The 21,480-nt window shown below is 40.6% G+C and overlaps 1 protein-coding gene and 1 long non-coding RNA gene across 4 annotated transcripts in view; one reads left to right on the forward strand and one right to left on the reverse strand.

Moving 5' to 3' along the window:
- Positions 1–3,056: 3,056 nt before the first annotated feature.
- Positions 3,057–21,480, reverse strand: part of TNKS (tankyrase) — a 159,333-nt gene continuing 140,909 nt past the window's right edge. The window contains exons 21-27 of one of the 2 annotated variants that reach the window (XM_010995686.3): positions 17,266–17,386; positions 16,005–16,102; positions 14,891–14,965; positions 14,102–14,207; positions 13,432–13,618; positions 10,660–10,816; positions 3,057–8,680 (exon numbers count right to left, since the gene is read on the reverse strand). In XM_010995686.3, coding sequence (XP_010993988.2) covers positions 8,594–8,680; positions 10,660–10,816; positions 13,432–13,618; positions 14,102–14,207; positions 14,891–14,965; positions 16,005–16,102; positions 17,266–17,386 — 831 coding nt within the window. In that variant the 3' untranslated portion in view covers positions 3,057–8,593. Of the gene's footprint in view, positions 8,681–10,659; positions 10,817–13,431; positions 13,619–14,101; positions 14,208–14,890; positions 14,966–16,004; positions 16,103–17,265; positions 17,387–21,480 lie in introns of those variants that run through there. The other variant, XM_064477487.1, reaches the window with a different exon arrangement.
- Positions 10,783–21,390, forward strand: LOC135318903 (uncharacterized). 2 transcript variants are annotated; one of them, XR_010377332.1, is made up of 4 exons: positions 10,783–10,881; positions 12,565–12,656; positions 16,645–16,767; positions 21,038–21,390. It is a non-coding gene; the product is annotated as an uncharacterized LOC135318903 (long non-coding RNA). The 2 variants fall into 2 exon arrangements; XR_010377333.1 differs by lacking the exons at positions 10,783–10,881; positions 12,565–12,656 and adding exons at positions 14,454–14,504; positions 15,850–15,922.

Raw genomic sequence — 21,480 nt, forward strand, 5'->3', positions numbered from 1 at the left:
TGTGGCTCAGGAAGTCTGCTGATGGGTGGGGCTGTGTTCCCACCCAGGATGTTGTTTGGCCTGAGGCTTCTCTACAGGCTGTTGGGTGGGGCTGAGTCTTGGTGCTAATGATCCAATCATTAATCATGTGGGTGAACACTCTTGGAATGTCTGCCACCAGCTTTTATGTCCCTTAGGTGAGCTGCAGTCATCCCCTATGTCCCCTAGAGACTTTCCAAAACCAGCAGGCAGGCCTGGCCCAGGTTTCTATGAAATCACTGCCTCTGCCCTTGGACCTGGTGCAGGCGAGATTGAGATTCTGTGTGTACGCTTCCCAAGAAAATGAAGTCTCTGTTTCTCCCAGTCCTGTGGGGCTCCTGAGTTAAGCCCCACTGGCTTTCATAACCAGACGTTCTGAGGTCTCCCCCTCCTCCCAATGCCAGAATCCCGGGCTGGGGAGCCCAATGTGGGGCCCAGAACTCACTCCTGTGGGAGGGCCTCTGCGACTCAATTATTCCTCAGCTTGTGGGCCCCCCACCCTGGGGTATGGGGCCCAATTATATTGCAGGCAGGCCCCTCCTACTCTCCTGCTGTGGTTCCCTCTTTATGCTTCCAATTGAGGAAGATCTTTTTTGCTAGGTTCCAGTCTTTTTTCAATGGTGGTTTAGCAGTCAGTTGTGGTTTTGTAGTCATGAGAGGCGAGCTCGTGGTCCCACCACTCCACATTTTCATTTAATCTTTATTTTTAACATGGATACTCTTTACTTCTGGTCAGTGTGCTCCTTTTTTAAACAATCAAAGCACATATACAATATATATTTTATAGGCCACAAAGAGGCTATTTTAGTTAGCATAAAATTCAAGTTAACCCATGTATAAGCTGGAATGACTTCCCTGTATCTCAAGATGTGAAAATTTCTTTGATCATACTTCAGAGAGGCACTAAAGCAGAGGATAAGGGGGAAGGGGGAAGTGTCTGCCCCAGGGAGGCCCCACAGGGTCCTTCTCGGTTACAAGGTGCCTGTTCAGATCTTTGGCCTATTTTTCACTCTGATTGTTCATATGCTTCATACTGAGTTCTCTACCCAGTACCTTTTGCAGAACAGTTTTTAATTTTAATAAAGTTTTAGTTTATCTGTTTCCTTCTTTCATAGATCACACCTTTGCTGTTGTATTTTAAAAAGTCATTGTGGGGTTTCCAGTTCTGCACCAAATGTGAGGTGCCTCTCCTAACAACACGTAAAACACGGCACAGAAAATCAGCTCTTCTAGGATATGTAAGGGAGATGAGGACACAGGGAAACTGCTGTTCCCTGACTGGAGAGATTGACAGGCAAGTACTGAAAATACTTGGAAAATAACAATTTACCAGAGCAGAGACTTCTGATTGGAAGTTGCTATGGGAACCAGAGGAGGGGGTAGGAAAACAAGAACTGTAATTGACAAATTGCTGGAGGCTCCATGTGGACAATACTGAATTCAAAACCCCAGGGGACCCCAGTCATAGGGGCCACTGCAGTTTTGTGAGACTGATTTCCAGCTCAAATAGGTTCCCACAGTAAATACTGAAGAAAAAGTATCTTGTGCTTCTGGCAGGAAGAGAGAGGCACCATTTTGAAATACTCCAGCAATGTAGTCTGTTCTTAAGTCCTGCCCTTCGGAGAACTGGTTAACCGGAGCGGGAGTTGACAGCTGCGCACTGTGTGTGTTTGAGGTCCAGGTCCGCTCTGTGGTACTTGGTTTCCGGCCTAGCAGAAAACGCTGTTTTCATCCACAGCAACTCTGTGAACTAGCGGTAGTACTAGTAGGATACTCGTCATTATTGATGCGCTGACTGAGGCACCGGGAGGGGAAGGACCTCCCAAGGTCATGTGGTAGGGCGTGGCGGAGCCCGCGGAGAACTCGGGCGTCTTCAGCCTCCGCAGTCTTTTCAGCAAACTTGCTGCACCGACAGACTACCTGTCACCTCAATTTCTCGTCGTTACACTTGTGTTTTCTCCTAGGAGCCTAAGAGCGTGCGACTTGTATTATCTTCCAAATATTCCCATTAAATAATTATTTGGCAGAGAGTATTCCCCCCTCCCCCCCTTGGTAGGTAGAAGAGTAGAGACACAGAGCCCCCAGATAATTTCCTAAGTTGTGAAGCAGTTCACGGTGCACGGCCCCGGCTTCCTGACTGGGGCCCCAGCCCTGTCACACCGCCGCGGGTGCGCGTCCGCGGTTATCTTCTTCGCATGCTTTGTATCACAGGCGCCTGATTTGTAAGCAGAATTATGAAAGTAGCGATGAATTAGACTTACTTTTCAAATCTGTCCTTGGCCAGGTAAAGTACGCCAAGAATCGTAATAACAAAATGCACACGTCACCTCCACACTGTCTTGTCGGCAGGGATGTTTTGTGAGCACTGTAGGACGGTGGAGGTTGGTGAGTGAGGCCACCTTCGTCCACTTCCACTCTTTCTGGGTCCAGGTCTTCAGAGTAGGTGGTCAACAGCAATTCTGGCAGCCAGGTCCCGACTTAATGGGAAGAGATGACCTTTTATTATTCCCTGTAAAATGCCAGATGCTCCTTCAGCTTGGAGGCCCACTGTACTGTCTTGTGACTATAAAATAGTAAGTGAGCCGTGCCCCATGATAAAGGTTCACAAGTGCTATTAATAGGGTGTGCTGCCTCTAGCCTGAGTCACAATAACCAAGGCAGGACCATTTCAAGAGGGAGGTGTTCCAGACCCCCCACCCCCAACATGGTAGGAGGAGGGAGCCTCTTAACAGTGAAGTTTGCTGGCCTGGAAGCTGGGGTTGCGTGGGCCTCCAAAGCCTGTGCCCCTTCCTTGCAGCTGCAGGGAGATTTCCAAAAGGACGCTGGGCTTCTCCCGCCCTTGCTGTACGTCAGTAACTCCCTCGTGGGCCAAGAGTGAGGCTAAGGCCCCTCACACAGGTCCCACCGGGAAGACCAGAGGGAGAGCTGTTCTTTGTGTTCCGACAGGTTTAGGTCAGTCAGGTTAAGGTTGGTCACGTTGAAAGGAACAAAAAGGGAAACGAAAACACTTCCGAGCTAACTGCTAAGCACACATAGCATACTTTAAAAATGTTTTTATTGAATATTAAACAATTACAAGTACTGTCAATTAGACATTGAGCCAAAGCACAGTTACAGGTTAAGTATAATCATAAAGATGTCTTAAATAGAAACCCACCATGCAGGCAGGTTGAGTTCCCTGATGCCCTCTTCTGGAAAGTAGAGGGTGAGGGAAAAAAGGTCTTAAAAGAGACTGAAGGCTAGAAGAATTTCTATGCTGTAAGTGATTTTCCATGACCAAATTTGATAGTTGCCAGATTTAGTAAAATAAAACAAAACAAAGCAAAGAACCCCAGGATGTTCAGCTAGGTTTGAATTTCAGATAAATGATGAATACTTTTTTTTTACAGTAAAGATATGCCAAATAACACATGAACCACATTTAAGCAAAAAAAAAATTATTTGAAATTCAGATTTAACTGGGTGTCTTGTATTTTATCTGGCTATTCTACAAATAGACAAATGCCAAAAAGAAAGGGGAAGGGATTGGAACCCCCTGCCACTGGTGGGCCATAGAGAGACCACAAATAAAAACACCAGTAATGAACCAGAGTCACTACATTGGTTATGTACACAGACCAACATCACAATGAGAAAATACAGTTACTACTCCAAATGCTGCTGCCAGGAAACATTCCAGATTTCCTCAAAGCTGGTTTGGTAAATGTTTTTGAGAAACCTTGTTGATGAACGTACCTTTTTAGTTTGCAGGTATCAAAGACAAATACTTCTACCACAAAGACATGATGAGCTTGGAACAATGGAGGCGGAAGCAGGTATTATATGCACATATTTTGTGTAATGAATACAATGGTGATATAGTCAAGGTCATCTTCTAGGTCCAGGCTATTAGCTTCAGAGATTTTGGTTCCTTTCTAATCTGTATTGTTGGGTTTTCTACCTTTTTGTCTTGACCCTTGGGAGGAGCGTGGGTGAGGGACACCCCACTACTGGAGTTCATGCATTTCTCAGCAAACACTCTGAATCAACAAGGGGCTTTCAGGGCTGCCTGCAGAAAAGGGCAGACAGATGAAAAATAACAAAGCACTCTGGATTCTGGAGCATGAGAAATCTGTTTCAAAAGACAGGTGGTGGGGAGGGTGTGGAGATATAGAAGTGTAAAGCAGAAAAGAAAATGGCAAAGAATGACTAGTCAAGTGCAGTCATCTCTACCATGTGAATGTTATTTCAAGGAGGCAGAACTCTCTGGCAGATGTTTAAAACTGGTCACACCGTGAGCATATTTGGTCTTAGAGAGTATATAAAGTCTTTAGCTTCCTATTACTTTTAACTTATCACCATGGTTTATATTTTAAAATGATGAAAAAACAGCTCGTGCCAACACTCAAATTCTACATGGTATCACTTTATGAGTTGTCGCTGTATCCTCACATGCACAAAACTTAATAGGTTTTGGAATCTTTCTAGCATTTCTCTAAACTAGCAGCTTTGGAGCTGAGTAATTTTGGATGTAGAGAAATTGGAATGGATTGACTATATCAGCTCCTTTGCATGTAAGGGAGCATTCATTACTTATGAAATATACTCATTAAATAAGCTTACAAGGTGTGAAATACATGGAGATACAGCCAACTCACTGACACCTTTCAAACACTAAGAAATGGAATTATAGTTCTGTTTATTAGGATATAAAAGGCTGAAAAGTTTCTGCCTTGGTTAAGACTTTCCTAAGAAACATTTAATTGTCTGTTAGTTTCTGAACGCATAAGGTATCTGAATAAGCTTCACTTTTTAGGGTTTTTTTTTTTATAATGCATTTCCTTTTCACATGCTAGATGTATCTAACCAAAGCTGAAGTACTATCTTCACAATTACTTTTTATTTGTCACTGATTTGATATCAAACAAGTTTAATGTCAGTCTTTAAGATAGGGTTTTAATGTTAGAAATTTAATCTCAGTTTTGAGTGCTGCCTTAGTGACTAAAATCTATAGCTCTATGCAAGATAATTGCCCAACAGGAAAAAACAGAAAAAAGGCTGTTTTATCACAGATCATCAAACCAATGGATCTGGACACACTAGGGGGAAGGTGCTTAAAAGCACACACCATTTGTTTGAAAGCATTCACAGGAACCTAGAGGGTGCACGTGTTTAAAACGGACAGCAAGCAATGGCCAGTAACGTCAGTGCAGCTGGGAGATGGACTGAAACAGAAAAACATGGACAACTTATTGCATTCTAATGCTGTCTTCCAGCATACACCAACATTTTATTTTTTGTCTAAAGGCTATGATAGAATCTATATTACTTTATTTGCCACATTCAGGCATTTCTCTGCATGTATCAATGCACTTTGCTATTTTGAGAGCAAAGGGAAATGAGTGTAGCCACTAACGTCAAGCTCAAACGAGCACAAGGATGCTCTTTCACAAAAACACCCTAATATTGTTTACTCTACTTGTATTATTGAAGAGCTAGATATTCCGAATTCCAAGAAGGAACACGTAAGGAAGAATCCTGGTGGTACTGCTATTATTTTGCATAGAATTAAAACTGGGTTGCATGCTGTCATTTGCTAAAAGATGGCAGAATCTTCTGAGCAGAGAACATGAGGCCTGATACCCAGTTCACGTTGTGATGTGGAATCAGAGAGGTCTAGTTCCGTTGCACAAGACCCAAGATGAAGAAAGGAAAACGAGTGGGCTCAAAGGTAATTGTTGGAGCTAATTATAATTCTAGACTCGCAATCTGGGGGAAAGGGAGGGAGGCCAAGTAGGACTAAGTGTCTAGTCCAGAGCACTTAGGCCTGAATCAAGCCTAATCAAGTATCCAGCTGGCCAACACCTAGTAAACTGGACCATCAGGTCTGGAAGCCCTTTGCTGTGGGAACCATGGTAGCGCAGGTGGAGGTTCTGGATTCTTTCTTTAAGGTTTGGCAAACAGAGGGGCCATTTCAGGGGAGGCCATACTGAGGTCCTCAGCTTGCGAGTGTTCTGTCTAGTGTGTATACAAGGGATTCAATGGATTTCAGACTAATTTAATGCCATGCTTTTATACTCCAAAGGGTTTTTCACACTGCTGTAGGTGGAAATTCCAAATGCAATCGACTTTTGCTAACTTGAATGTACTCATGATGACCTTTGGTTTTCAAGTTTTGAAAAAAATGTACTTAACCCAGTCTCTTGAGCAGATGAATAATATGTACACATTCTGTCAAGAACAACTATATATTTGAATCATTACAAGACGAGAAGCGCAGCAAATGTCTTCCTCACACAGTACCTTTACTCAGCACATGGAACATCGGATACATAACAGGGGCAGTTTAAATACTGAACCACAGTTTAACTTCTCAAGTGTAAGGCTGAAGTTTAAAACTGGCACATCCAGTAACCTGGTTAGTAGGATGGAAATGACATATAACCATAGTCGGGTAGTGGCTTTAACGAAGCTATAAAGCTTTCAATATTTATACTGTATTAACCCTTTTACTTAACTAAAAAAGAAAAAAAATCACAGCTGTGTTCACCATTTGAAACTATATCTAATAGGGGAGGCAAGTAATAAACACTTTCACAGCTACTGAAAACTACACTGATGTCAATTCCTTCACCCCATTATTACCCACAGCAAAAAAGAAGAGAGGGAAAAAGCCTTCTTAATGAACATTGAACTTGGAAGCTTCATGTGGAATTCTAGTGCTATTTAAACAAGCAGCCAAGACACGAACACCCAGCGTGGGTCACTAAAACTTCAATAGAAGCAACAACTGAGGCTAATTCTTGATTTAACTTTGAGGACCCATGCAAGATTCAGCTATAAAACTCAAAACTAGTTCCCGAGGCCTAGTTCTAGCATTGGACTCAAGCCCAAAAGAGAGCAAAATATGTATTTTTAAGAGCGTATTCTAAAATCTTCGCATGTAACCATTTTATTTTTCTTTAGGAGAAAATGAAGTCACAGCTTAACCAGCCTGCACTAAAAAACAAATTCGTTTTCAGGACTTTAAGTTGAAACGGCAAGTTAGCGTCACACTGCTTTTCCTTTTTCCACGTTTGTTACTTTTGCTTCCAAGCTGAGTAGGTGCACAGACGTCAAAGCAGAGAAGTTAATGTATCATTTCAATATGCGGCTAAGGTAAAAGGACAAGTGCAGGGACTGGGATAATGTTTTACAAGTGTCAACGTGCACTTGACGAATGTTGAGTAAAACTAGTAAAACAAAGTAGTGATTCACGAAGAAACCGCATGGTTATTTCTCCAGCTTCATTCAAAAAAATAACTGAAAGAACTTTGGTTTGTTTCAGTTTTTGTTCTTGTCTGTTAAGAAGTCTGAAGAAAAGAAAAATTTTCAATCTTTAGTGCAGGTTGTGCAGGGACCGAAATAAACTATCTGAAGCACCTCACTCAAACCGCAAATCTGGAGTCAACAAAAAAGTTCCTGCATTTGTGCATTTCTAGCAGGATTTGAACTAGAAACCATAAAGCAATATTTGTGTGACTCTAATGACATATAATAATTCCACTGAATTTGGAAGTAAGGCAGTTAATTTGGGGGGGGGAGGTGACAACTCTGGTGGTACGGATCAAGTGAGGGGAAATTTCCCTTGAGTCCTCGTAGTCATTGTCTGCTGTGGTCTTAAGAGAACCACATGCCCCTCACATCTTAATGTTGCTTCTGCTGAATTCATAAGCCTCCCTAGTGGATTCCCCTCTCAGTGTCACAACAGCATCACTCAAACCTCTCCCCAGTGGGGCTCTTCCTGGACCTCCAGCACCAACCCGGACTCCTAGGAACCAGGCCTGGGCTGGAGGGGACCAATGGTTCTCCCCGGCTCCGACTGCTCTGAACCCCGGAGCTCCTGAATCCGGCTGATGTTTGTGCCTGTCCCTTTAAGACTGGCCAATCAATAAAAGGAAACTAAAACGCGGCGTTCTTCCAGCTCAGTTTACGCTGATAAGAAGCACAGATACAAAATAAATCCGTGAAGAAAAAAAAGGAAACTAAATCTTGCTCAGCCAGAAGCTTGGGTTACACTGCTAGCGATTTTAGTCAGTATGACTTTGTGCAAAATATTCTCAAGAAGGCTCTGGCTCATTTTCAAAGAAAGCAACAACCACCACCAAAAAAAAAAAAAAAAAAAAAAAGTGAATGATGCATGTTCAAAAAACTAGAAATGCGACTGTTGTGCGTGTATAGTTATTGTACACACATGCCATATGTATCACAGCAAATGTAGTGTGTGAATTGTGAACATTTGGTAAAGTGTTACATTTTTTCCTTTTCCAAGTCTCGATCAAAGCGATCCTGTTGTAGAAATGGATAACTGCAAAGAGAATGAGCCTGAGATATGGTCAGAGGCCGCCCCTGTAAACATTTCCGCAAAGGGAACAGTAGCAGTTGAGTACGTGCCAGTTACTCATACTAGATCCATCACTATAGCAATGCTTCATAAAGACAAACAGCTTATTTCTAGGCTGTCAGGGATTTATAGAATATTGATCTTGTTGAAAACAATCCACTGTAATCCAGTCCCAGGATTAACTCTGATCTGGTCTCTACCACTGGGCAGTCACTAGGTCTTCTGCTCTGCGGCTGTTGCGGTCTGTGAGGGAGCTTCTGGCTTCATGATCTGGTACGTGATGAGATACTCTGGGTACGCCTGGAGACGACCGGAAGAAAAACACGTCACCATTCTGGCCGGTAAGATACTAAACTCCCACTTAATGTGAGCGCCTCAGGAGCTGTGACTGACGTCTGCACAGCCCTCTGAGGCTCCCAGCGAAGTCACAGGTACCTTGGCACTGAGGAGGTCCACCTCCATGTCTGTATATAAACATGCACAAATCCTGTAATCCTAGAACTGTTATATTATTTCCACTTTGAATTGTGTTAATTGGTTACATTACATGTATCCCTCATTAGAGAGCCACATGCCATAGACAGGAAAACTAAGGCAAGAGAAAATCTTTCTCACCTTACCTGGCGGAGCGCTGTCACAAAGCATGTTTCAATAAAAGTTTGTTAAATGAGAGAATAATTGACTGAATTCAGATTAATCCTAGATGATGTAACCCATTGAGCTAGGAGGAGGAAGGGCAAGGTGTGCTGGGTCACTGGTAACTTAGAGGCAACAGTTTGGAGGTAACTTTAAAAAGTTGACCAGTTAAAGGCAACCTTTACAGGAAAGAGAACGGCTTAGGGGAAGCAACTCTGCCCGCTCTATTCTCTCCTCCTTTTTTGTCACTTCTTGTGGTATGTGAAACCCAAGCTCCATGTCTAGAGTGGGAAGAGCAGTTCTCGACAGGAGCAGGAAGAGGAAGCCCGACTAGGAAGTGTCACAAACCTGAACTGACAATCGCCACATAGACAACTGGAAGGGGGTGGGGAGTGGAAGCCACGTGTACTACACAGGGATTCTTCAACCCTAAATATAACAGCATGGTAACACTAGACTCAGAATTTCAGACTGGTCTATGGCTGAAAAATAGTGTTCTCTGATGAGGTAAGTGTTTTGGGGCTGCAAAATACTTTGTTGAATAATGACCTACAAATTAACTGCATATAGATACAGAGAATGATAAAAAGAATGAAGGGTAAAAGGGGGGCTGTTTAATACTTAAAATGCAGAAATAAACATGGGATAAATTTATTGAATTATTTCTTTATAATTTTAGACCTAGGATCTTAAGAGGTAGAAACCGTTTATGTCTGGTGCCTCCACTTTCCTCATCTATAAATGGGAACAGTAATAATACCAAGATTTCTGTGAGCATTAAATACAAAGATCTTAGAATAGGTTTGGCGTGGTAAGAATCTAGTTTGTGTTAGTTATTACTATTAATATTACTATTATCATTCATTAAAGACTAATTCCGTGTGAAGAGGTCTCAACAAGGATAAAAAGACAAAAAAGTGTAAGTATGCTCTGAAAACTTAAAATTGTTCCCATTCATGTAAGGAACCATTATTACTCATAATCTTTTCTTTGGATGTTTTAAGGTATAACTAAGGGGAATGAAATAACAGTTAGCAAAGGAACCCTCCACCGTAAGTCAGGAGAAAGCACGCATGGGAAAGGGCACAGGCAGCGGGCACCACGGGTACCGCCGCCCACGTGCGCAGGCACTGGCTCCGGAAGCACAGGTGAGCTCCCCGAAACCAAACAACTTCTGCTCAGTTCTCAAGGTACTTTTTTCTTTCAAGATTTGGACCACCTCATTCTTCAAGTTCTGTTAGCAGGAAACTAAACAAGTTATCAAGTCAAATTAACTTGGGAAATGGTTGAATGATCAGTAAACCTATTATTTATATCCCTTATTGCTTCTTTCCACCCAAATATGAAAGAAATGCTATTTCCCACCAGTAATTTAGAAAATCTCGACAAGTGTCTGGTAGAGAAGACTGGAATCATCTGTGATCTCAATCCCTGGAGATAACTGCTCTTATGGTTTGGTTGATGCTGTGTTTAGCATATACCAAGTAAATGAATGTTTAAAATCACAGGCATGTGAATATATTAACATTCATTTAATCATTCTTTTTGTTGAATATTTAGGTTTACATTTTTCACTATGATAAGACTGTGACAAACATCGTGTTATGCAGGTTTTTCTGATCAGCGATGTGACCAGTGCATACCTGCTCTCCTCTGTAGATGACATACTCAGCATACGCCAGCCCATTCACACTCGGTCTCCCAATGACGGAGTGATGGCCTGGGGGAGCGTGAGCCATTTTCATGGTGCTGAACTGCAGAAAGGACTTGCCAAGGGTCACTCTACAGAAAAGCATTTGTCTGGAAAAAGAAAAAAGGAAAGCAACACCTTGGTGGAGGTTTTAAATCCCAGAATGATGTAACAGGTAGGTTTATCTGTTTTTCAAAATAGCTGACACAAGGCGAGCTACTTTAAATGTCACTTTGGGTTTTGTGAGTAGGAACGGGATGAGATTTGATATTAGCAGGCTCAATACTTAAAGTGTAAGTTTAGAGTGGTTTTGGTGTGGTTTAGAAATCAGTCACAGAAAACATCTGGCAAGTTCTGACTAGTGGAAAAAGACAAACACTAGTGAAAACTGAGTTCTGGAAGGAGGGGTGAGGATGGATAGGAGGAAAGTGAAGAAAGTAAGCCGATGGCTGCAGCATCTGAAATTAACATTGCGTTTACTCATTATGAACAAGTAAAGACTCAAATGAGAGAAATAGTGGAAGTGGGTTAAAAACTTAAATGCATGACTGAAAGTTATCCTACCTGAGTGAAGCATGAATTGGTCAGTTGTTAAATACTGATAGAGGTAAAAAGAAAGATTGATTTGGGAAGAAAGTGTATTATATAAACTAAGGGTTGGCAAACTATGGGCCAAATCTAGTCTGCCACCTGTTTTTATAAATAAAACTTCACTGGAACACAGCCACACGCTCATTTATACATTGCCTGTGGCTCCTGCACTCCAAGGGCAGAGCCGGGTCAGTGCGACAGGGATCATACAACTGCAGAGCCTACCATATTTACTATGTGGCCCTTTAAAATAAAAGTTTGTAAACCCTTAATAAACATTTTAACATTTCAGTAAACATTTTAACCTTTAATCTTAACCAGTTATTCAATCAGACAGCTTGTTTTCAGCAATGGAGTATGATCTTTGCACTATGACTAATCATAGATTTTGAGTCAACATTGTGCCAGACCCAGTGTAACTGGGTCCTGCCTGGCTGGCTTTTTCAGTGTGATGCTTGCTACTGCTGACCCTCTGGGATGCTGGCTTGGCATCAGCTGTATTTTCTTGTAGTTCCTAGAGGAAAAGGTTTTGCTCTGCATTAGAAGGAAGCTTTTTGAGCCCTGTTTTCACATCGTGCAGCACTATGGTGTCACGGGCCTCTGCCCACTCAGCCGGCTGGGCCCACTGGCACGGCTACTCCCAGTGTCCAGTCGGTCACACAAAGCTGACCTCACAGGCCCTTGCTTCCTGCCGTCTGCTTCCTGCCCCAGGGCTCCCCGCGGCTGTGGAGACAGGGGAAGATGCGGGCCCCGCCTAGCTGGCGCATGGGCCTGTACTGGCTCAGGGCTTGTGTGCATCCTGCAGATGCAGCAGCCCCAGGGCGGGATACCGATGCCCTTCGGGGTAAATGCTGAGCAGTGCGAGACTGGAGCCAGCAGGTAAATCCACCTCTCCCCTCCCACGATGTACTGCTCTGAGACACAGTAGTTCAGACTGTGAGCCCACGTCCCACGGACTGAGCAACCAGCAGCACTGAGGCAGCTCCCTCTTTGCTCGGCCTCTTTCTCTACCTCCTTTCTGTGCTGTCACTCCTGCTTCCTTGAGGCTGTACTTGCCAAGAAAGTGCTAGTACATATACCTCTGCTTCAGGTTCTGTTTGCTAGGAAACCCTGGCCAAGATGTGTCTTAATTTTTATGAGCAACTGGTAATCCTCATGTAGATTCACTTTTATTGCTTATTTAGGAGTTTGGTTTGAAGCAATAAAGGAAATTTCTGCATGTTATATACTGCTGGGAATTTTTATGTGCTTTTAATTTTAACCCCAGTGACCTTAAGAGGATGAAGTTTCCTTCTGGACATAGGGAATCTGTCCTAGGACTGCTGATGGCTATAGTATTTTTCACAACGTAACTGAGAGGTAAGTTTTAAGGTCAACAACTATAATGAATTTCAAGGTTACGGATCTTTTTGAGGTTTCAAGTGAATTATAAGGTATCTTATTAATGTGACTTTGCAATCATAACGCATCTGGTTAACTTAAAGAGAAGTGCGAAAAACTGCAAACTTTGTAAAGCTCAATTCTTTTGTATTTTTTCCAATGGCAGGGAAGGGAATGGCATTTTTTCACTGACTTCAGAGAGTACACTATTATTTTCTCCATTTTCTGAGTTTTTAAAACCTTATGTAAAAAAACTAATACTCATTTGTTTACTATTTAATTTCATAGTTAATATTCTGAAGTTGGACTTCACAAGGCTAATTATATACCCTGCCTTAAATCATTAACTAGCAATATCAGAAGCAAATTAACAATTCTGCTTGTTTATAGAAGTTTTGTGTTTTAGTTCAAATGTGATTAGAGCTAGAGGTACTTTGTTCTACAGAAATAATTCTCAACTTTGTTCTGAATTCGAAGCAAGGCGAGTAGAGCCCAGGGAGAAAGTGGAGGTGGAGGGAGCTTCGCTGTAATCTGTGATGGGCTGGCAGCTGGCTTTCCCCACCACTGCTGTCAGCTCTGCTGTCATTACTCCTATTAGGGCAGGGGCTGATAAGCTATTCCTATCTGACCCCCTAACAGTCTGACCCATTAGGAGTAAGCCTGAGGCTAACCTGTGACTTCTGCAGAGCCTGAGAAACTCACCTAGGTCATGACCTGAGGACAGCAACCATTACACAAAAGGCAAGACGCTCACCTGTGACATATGTAACATGACCGATCTTTGTGCGTGGGGCAGCCTGTTCCTCCACCAATTCCATAAACATACTGGTTGCTTTTAGAGGAGTTTTCTGCAAAATAAATCCCGGCACCAAACATTCCTCCTATGTACGCATGTCGCTCATCAAACCCTTTATGAATAATGGCATTAATGAAAGGAGAACCTACAATATAAAGAAAGATTCGTTTTGAGCCCTTTTCTAGAATCTCATTAGCTGCATACTATTTGCACTGGGAAAATTAATATTAACTATGCCCCGATGAAAAGTTGATTTTTTACGATGGCCTTCTACACAGACATTATTAGCATGAACTAGAATCTTATCAGACACCCACGGTATTCTCCAAGCAAGGATGTTTTACAGACTTTGCAGACAGCATGAGGTTTAAGACAGCAAAGTACAACGTGGCTTTGAAAACTTACTTTAAGCAAAAATAGATAATCTGATAAACTGAAACAATTTCAGAAAAGTTATTTTTATTGTACATGCCCTGGAACGCCCATACTAACATGTAATGGTACCCAACATATAATTTAAACAAATCAAAACAAACCATCTTTAACATAACACTGATACAGCTAATAACATAGCTTTCGCCTTATCCGAATTTGAAAAGCCCAGACCCAGAGGGACCATGACGCTCACCGTGAAACAACATGCGCTCGTTGTGGTGGTTGTGATTCTCCTCAGACACCTCCTTTTGTCTGTGACAGAATCGTTCTCTCAACTTCTTGTTGACAACTTTTTGAATCTTTGAGGATGAGAAAAAAGAATGGCAAATTAGTGAGGTGTATATTAATTGGCAGTATGATTTAAAATAAAGTGTTTTCCTTTAGAAAGGTTTAATTTTTGTTTCTTTTGTTTAAAACATTATTTAAAAATGACAAAGTTGCAGGTGAGTGTCATTCAGTTACTAATCTGGCCTTTAGTGAAAGAATTTTCAGTTAGGGTTTTTGTTTGTTTTCTGCAGCAGACCTAGCTCTACCTCAAAAATCATCTGAGGACTTATTGAATTTGAGGAATCTGTACTTTTTGAAAAGCTCCCCAGGTAATTCTGATGGGCACTGGTGTGACTTCCAGAGGTCCAACTACCCAAAGGGCTAAGCCAGTGCTCAACAGATTTTATTCATCTTCATGACACCCCTTTGAAAACAGCACATAGCAGTGGTCACTTATTCCATGTCTGAAATAAGAAGATTAAGAGATACATACATTCTGACAGAAATCCATGACTCAGTTAGTTGGAAAACCCAGGACTTTAATGCTACTTGGAAATGGTGACAACAGAAATCAGTCAGCTGTGGTCCAAACCTGTGGGTGAACTGGCAGTCTTAGCACCATATTTGTGTCACCAATACCAGCAGATCTAGCCTGTATTTGAGTTTCAGGCAAGCTGTGTGGTCTAATTTTCACCCCAAAATTTAAAAAACTTACTCGGATGACATTGTATCTGTTGAAGATGCCGCCAGCATTACCGCCATCTCTGTGTTCTCGAATCGTACTCTGCATCTATAGAACAAGGTAAAATAACTTACTGAAAACATGCCAGTGTGTAATTCTGGAGACACTCCTGTTGTTTTCAACATTTCAATTCTATTATTTTGTTTCACTGATGAATCGACGACTCAGCATTAATAAACAAGTCTACTATAAATTGATCTAGTTAAGGAAGTATTTCTGGTGAAAAGTAGTCATAGACAGAAATATTGAACTGCATTTTCTATTTGTTTCTAATAAAAGCTTTGAAAGGTTTTTCTATAAACACAGTGGGGTGAAATATCACCTTATACGTCATCTCCGTTACTATTTCATGTTATTGAGGAGAAGCGACACTGTGATTAAGTCAAACTAGAAGGCCTCACATTTGACTAATACCCTATTGGTTAAAAATTAATTCGTGTTCCCTAGGTGAAAAATTCCATACAATGTCTTTACTTTGGGATCTCAAAGTATATCCAGGGGAAGCTGGATGTAATGTGTAAGTGGAGAAAGTTTCTTCCGAGCACTACTTTTCTTTCTTCCACTCTCCAAGTTAAAAATTGTGATGAAAACGTAAAATGTTTTATATACATAAATGTGTCATAGAATGGACTCAAAGAGTTGATTTACTTTGCTGCTCCAGGGAGGAGGAGGAGGCAGCGGCTAGGGTCTCTGTCTCTGTCTGTATGTCTGTCTCTCTTCCTTTCTAATGGAGGAGGAAGAGGTTAGTGTCTCTGGGTCTGTCTTGTTCTTTTAAATGGAAGAGGAGGAGGAAGAGGCTAGTGTCTCTGTCACTGTCTCTTTCTTTTTCATAGAGTTGGAGGAAGAATAGGAAAAGGCTAGTATCTCTGTCTCTTTCTAACGGAGGACAGGAGGCTAATGTCTCTGTTTCTGTCTCTTTCTTTCTAATGGAGGAGGAGGAGGAGGATCTCCAGAATCCAGATGCATCAAGATAGAATAACAGATAGCAAGTCACCATGAGTCAATGTAAGACAAGCTTACCTCTTGGAAAAACAGGTTTAATCACAGGTTTCAGGAAAAGATAATTAAAAACTTTGATGCACGTTACCTCTTCTTCTACTGACTGATATTCCTTATCTTCTGGAGCAAGATCCAGCAAAATAGTTCCCTGATTAACACAGTGAAAAGTCAAATAAGGATTGGTTCCTGTAGGAAAGAAGATAACATACTAAACAAAAGTTCGCACTATCAGGCTTTGCTTTTAGGGAAAACTGTCATAAATAACATTTTAGAACAAGTCTGTTATTTTCAATTTGAATCTAACATATAAAGTTAGATTAAATAAAGTGCATCCAAAGACAAGAGGAGTAATGGAGATGTGTTTGTGTGCAGTTTTCTCTGTTCTTACAGAGTTCCTTAGACACACAGCAGGGCTCAACAATTATTTGACCTGAACTCATTTATGAACATACATGATTCTGATGAAAAAGAAAACACAATGTTGTCAGGTCTAAAATACAAGAATTATCCTCTAAAAGACCTATCCTATGTGAGGTGGCTTGAAATGGTCTCTTACAAGTTTAAAATAGATTATTATACATTTCATTATCCTTGTTAATTTAATACAGATAAATAAGCAAGACTCAAGCTCAATGCCTGCAGATGTTTCCTTTCATGTCACTCTTACAATTTTATTACCTCTGCAGACTAACTCGGGTTGTTTCCTTTCTCTCCCTTTGTGTTCCTAGAGCAAAAGCACTTCTAACCAACAGAGAAATGATAAACATGGAGGCAAACAATGGAGAAAGACAGGAGGCTTGTAACAGCAAAGTACATGGAAAAGGACTGATCTGACAAAGGTACAAGATGAGGTAAGAGAGAAAGGTCAGGTTATGAAAATCCATGTGATGAATGTCTGATTTTATCCTGAAAGCAATAGGATTCTATTAAAGGATTTTAAGCAGCGGAATGATATGATCATTTAGTCACTTTGAAAAGAGTCTTCTGGTTATAATGCAGGGAAGATCCTGGAGGGGAGGCAAAGGTGACTGTTGGAGATAAGTGGGAAGGTGGTTGTAACTGACCAGGAGAGAGGTGACAGTGACATGGATTAGGTGACAGCAGTGGGGAAGGACAAAACAGAGATACTTGGGATATTAAGTACTGGGGGAGAGGGAAGAATGACTGATTTCTAGCCAGACCAACTAGAGGGGGCGCGATGCCAAGGCAGGAGATGGGGAGGGCTGAAGGTGCTGCTCCAGCTGAGCTCATGAGCTCTGGGGTCAGGCCACCCCATCAAATGCCAGCCCAGACACTTACCTCATACCACTCATTTCTGAAATTTACTGATTTTTTTTTTAACAGCTTACCTTGTTGTCCACCTAAGAGTCTTTCTACTCCTTTGATTAATTTATGGCGGTGTCCATATGCATTGATACCTATTTCTTTCAACTCTTCATGACCCATATCAGCCAATACATCTAGTGTAATCTGAAAAATGGAACAGAATTGCTAAATTGTTAACAGTTCCTCAGATTATGAAAACTCTTCCATTTGTCTTCAATGCTATAGTATCCAAACTAAGAAAATTCTTCTTTCCTTTATAAGCATGAACCTACAATCTTAAAGTTGCCTTGATAATTTTATCAGCTTTTTGCTCACTTGAAATACTTACTCTGCTTTTAGTCAATGGAGAATTAAAATGGGAGAAACAATGCTATAGAAATATAAAATAACCTTTGCTATTTTTCCTTCTGATTATTTAATTCTACTGCATTTTGCTTGCCTCAAGATATGAGGGAACAACCAGTGGCTTGAAAATGGGGAAATAGCAGATCTCAGCGTCCTGCAGGTAGCAGAGATGAATGTAGGGGAAAGGTAGAGATGTTCAGCACAATGAAACAGAATCTGGCAAAAGAAGAAAGCTTTAGGTAAGTAGGATTTAGGTAAAGAGAAGAACTTCCTAGTGCTAAGAAGTATTCAAGCATGGAAAAGGCTGCCTTAGAAGATAGTGAGATTTATATCACAAGTATGTAGATTATCGACCATTTTATATTGGAGCTATATAAAGAATTCCAATTTGGAGAAGAAAAGAAAGAAATGGTTTCTAAGCTCTCTTATAAATTCTCAGACTAATAATCTCTGAAGCCTAACATACACTCTATTTTTGTACAGAACAGGTTTTAAAGTTTTGGTTATTCCTCCCTGTAGATGGAGATGGTTAGATACATCTGAGTTGTGGTAGCTGAGTCCTTTGTTGACTAAAAGTAACTGTGACTCTACCGCCACCCGGTGGCGGTGTCCTGAACTCACAGGGTGAAATCTTGGGCAGCCACATTTCTTGAGGGATGCACTGCAATTTTCACCTCAGAAGCAGCTGGCCCTGTGATAATCCAAATACTACTTCACAAGATTAGCCTTTGATTTTCTCTTTCCTTGGGAAAAAGAGAAATCCTTTTATAGACACTTTTCCAAACTCAAACGAGGTATTTTTATCTATCCATAGCTCTACCTTTATACTTGTACCTAACGTTTAAAAAACTGGCAAATTAAGTCTGGATCTCTGATTTTTACTGTCAGAATGAAATAATGAGTCTCATCTTCTCAGTGTAAAAAGCATACATCATTTGTTCTTTGGAAATAATTTACTATACTGCTCCTCAGTGGCCACTTAAGAAATAATCGCTCCATTGCACAAAATGGGTAATTCACTTCCAATCACCCAAAGGAAGTTTTTAGCAGAACTTCTAAAAAGCAACAGTTCTGAAACATACAACTTTGAGACAACAGCTGGCCACATAACAGGAGTCTTCACATTTTTAGCTAGATGTGACTGTAATATAATTTGGAAACCATGCACAAGGTTTACTACATTATTGATATTCCATTTTTTTCCTTCTAAACTTCAGATAAGGCTGACATGAAAACAGGATCTCATATCTGTGTTCTTATCTATGTGGTAGCTTCAATTCAAAGAGTTCTTAGCTTTTCTGAATTGATACACGTCTGAAAAAAACAGAAACTAGGCCTAGGCAAAACATAGTATTAGGTTCTCCAAAAGAAATGGAGAACATTTGATACATTTGTTCATTATATAGCTCCAATCATAAAATACTTTATTTAATCCTCACAATGACCCGTGAAACACTACTAACATCCTTATGAGGAAAATGAGGCTCAGTGAAGTCATAAAAATAGTAGAACTGAAATGTATTTGTCTTTCCCTTGCTTATTTTTCTTAAAAGGGATAACTAGAAAGCTGAAATAGCTAAACATTAAATTCAGTTGCTTTGAGATACATGGTACCCAACTGTCCCCATATTTATTGGCACTAGAAACTGGAAAACCTTAAATGATAAGCTGAAGCATTTAGATTTATGTTAATTTGTTCATTCATCCATTCATACATAATTATATTTAATGAGTATCTTCTATATGCTAAATACTTCCAAAACAAAAGTAACTAGTTAAATATTTAATTTAATTCTAAAACAACCCATGATAGCTCAGAAAGGTAACTGATCCAAACTGGCAGAGAAAGAGTGGGGCCAGGAAACAAAGAGACCACCACCACTACAGAGCATGCTGTTTCCTCTACCAAGGAGATAAAAGGTAAACAGAAGAAAGGTAAATGTTTTGGAGGAATCCCTGTGGGAACTCTTAAGAAGGATATTTACTAGCTTGAGGCCATAAGTAAGCCTGGGAATTAGGAAGGGGGTCAGGAAAGGTTCTTAGAAGAAGGTAGTAATTCAGCTAAGGAGGACTTAATCAGGCAGAGGAAGAAGGGAAGGGTGTTTAAGACAAAGGGAAGAGCATGTGCAAAAGGAAAATCAAGTGAGAGAATACAGGACATTTGAGAAACTCTAGCAATAAAGTTCAAAATGGTTAGAGTCTAATGTATATGTAGGATTAAAAGGAAGTAATACACATTAAATGGAAGAATCAACATATTGATCAAAAAAAAGAAAACACAGAAATTATTCTGGCAAAAGGAAAATCAATGGAACTATTTACTCAGAACAAAACTGTAGTGAAAAAGGTAAGAATGAAACTGATGAAACCAGGATAAGCTGTCAAAAGGACCAACTGTAAGACTAAACTATTAAACTCAATAAAATGAGATAATCAGGCCACAAGAAACCAGCTACTGTAAAAGAGAACATGTAAAATTAAAAAAATTAAAATTAATGACGTAAACTGAAAGAACAGAACTTGAACTCTTGAAAAACGGTCAACTGGAGTTATTTGTCTGAATTGGGGTCTTTGTTTTATTAAGCAAAGATCTATGAAATTGCACAGTTTCTGTGGATATGATCTGGGAAGTAGGAAGATGGCTGGAACACGGCTTTAGTAGAGGATACTGCTTTTAAAACAGCTTTAATACCTTCAGGGAAAGAATAAGGGAAAGAGAATCTTACTGTTTTAGGATACTCTCATAAGAAATCTCCAAATCAGAGGATGAATCAATGGTAGGTGAAGCTTAAAGGAAAAAATAAATTATTATAGCAGCCAATTAAGTCCTCACCACCAGACAGAAGACACATCTGATGTTTTATTTAAAAAACTGGCACAGAAACACAAGACTGGGAATTTTAACTATCTGGACTTCTGAAAGTATTATTATATTTTACATTAAGGCAAGTGATAAATTAAATGCCTTATTCAGAATCAAGGCCACCTTTTAGTCCAGTGCTATTTTTACTTAATTCTTTTGATCATTAAGAGCATTAAAGATGAACTACAATAAATCATATAAAGAAATTTAGCTTAAAAGAAAGACATCAGAAAATCTTAACAGTGTTAACAGATATGAAAAAGACCTGTGGTTTTCAATTAACTCTATAAACCGACTATACGCCTACAAAGAAGTCAGAATGTGGCAAAGAGTCTAGTGAAGAATGTGGACAGTATGTCCATGAAACGAATAATTGTAAAAGGTGAATTTATGCTGAATTAGGAGAAACTTTGTACAGGTGGGTGGTTGGAAGGTAAATCCATGATAAGTCGACGAGGTCTTAGAAATAGAAGGGCTATTATTATGTTGTAGTGAGCTGAATGGTGGCCCTCAAAAAGATATGCCCGTGTTCTAAGACCCAGAACTTGTGAAGGACCTTAAGTGGAAACCTTTTTACATCTTTGCAGATGTAGAGTCAGTTAAGAATCTGAGTGAAGGAGATCATCTAGGATTATACGGGTAGGCCTTAACCTCCCAGCAAGTGTCCTTACAGAAGACACACAGAAGAGAAGACGGACACAGAGAAGGCGAGGTGAAGATGGAGCCAGAGACTGGAACGATGTGACCACAAGCCTAAGGGGCCTAGAAGCCAGCAGAAATGGAACAGATGCTCCCTAGAAACTCTACAGGGCATGCAGCGCTGCCGACACCTTGATTTTGAACTTTAGGCCTCCAGAACTGTGACGGAAAAAATTTGTGTTGTTTAAGCCACAGGTCTGTGGTAATTTGTGATGGCAGCCCTATGAGTCTAATACATTGATTGGAGGTTAGACTTCTGTGCAAAACAGGGTAAATGTAAACATGAGACTAATGGATTATGCATGTGGCAGATTTGGGTGCACTTTAAGTT

Source organism: Camelus dromedarius, chromosome 22 (genome assembly GCF_036321535.1).
Source record: "Camelus dromedarius isolate mCamDro1 chromosome 22, mCamDro1.pat, whole genome shotgun sequence".
Classification (NCBI taxonomy): Eukaryota; Metazoa; Chordata; class Mammalia; order Artiodactyla; family Camelidae; genus Camelus; species Camelus dromedarius.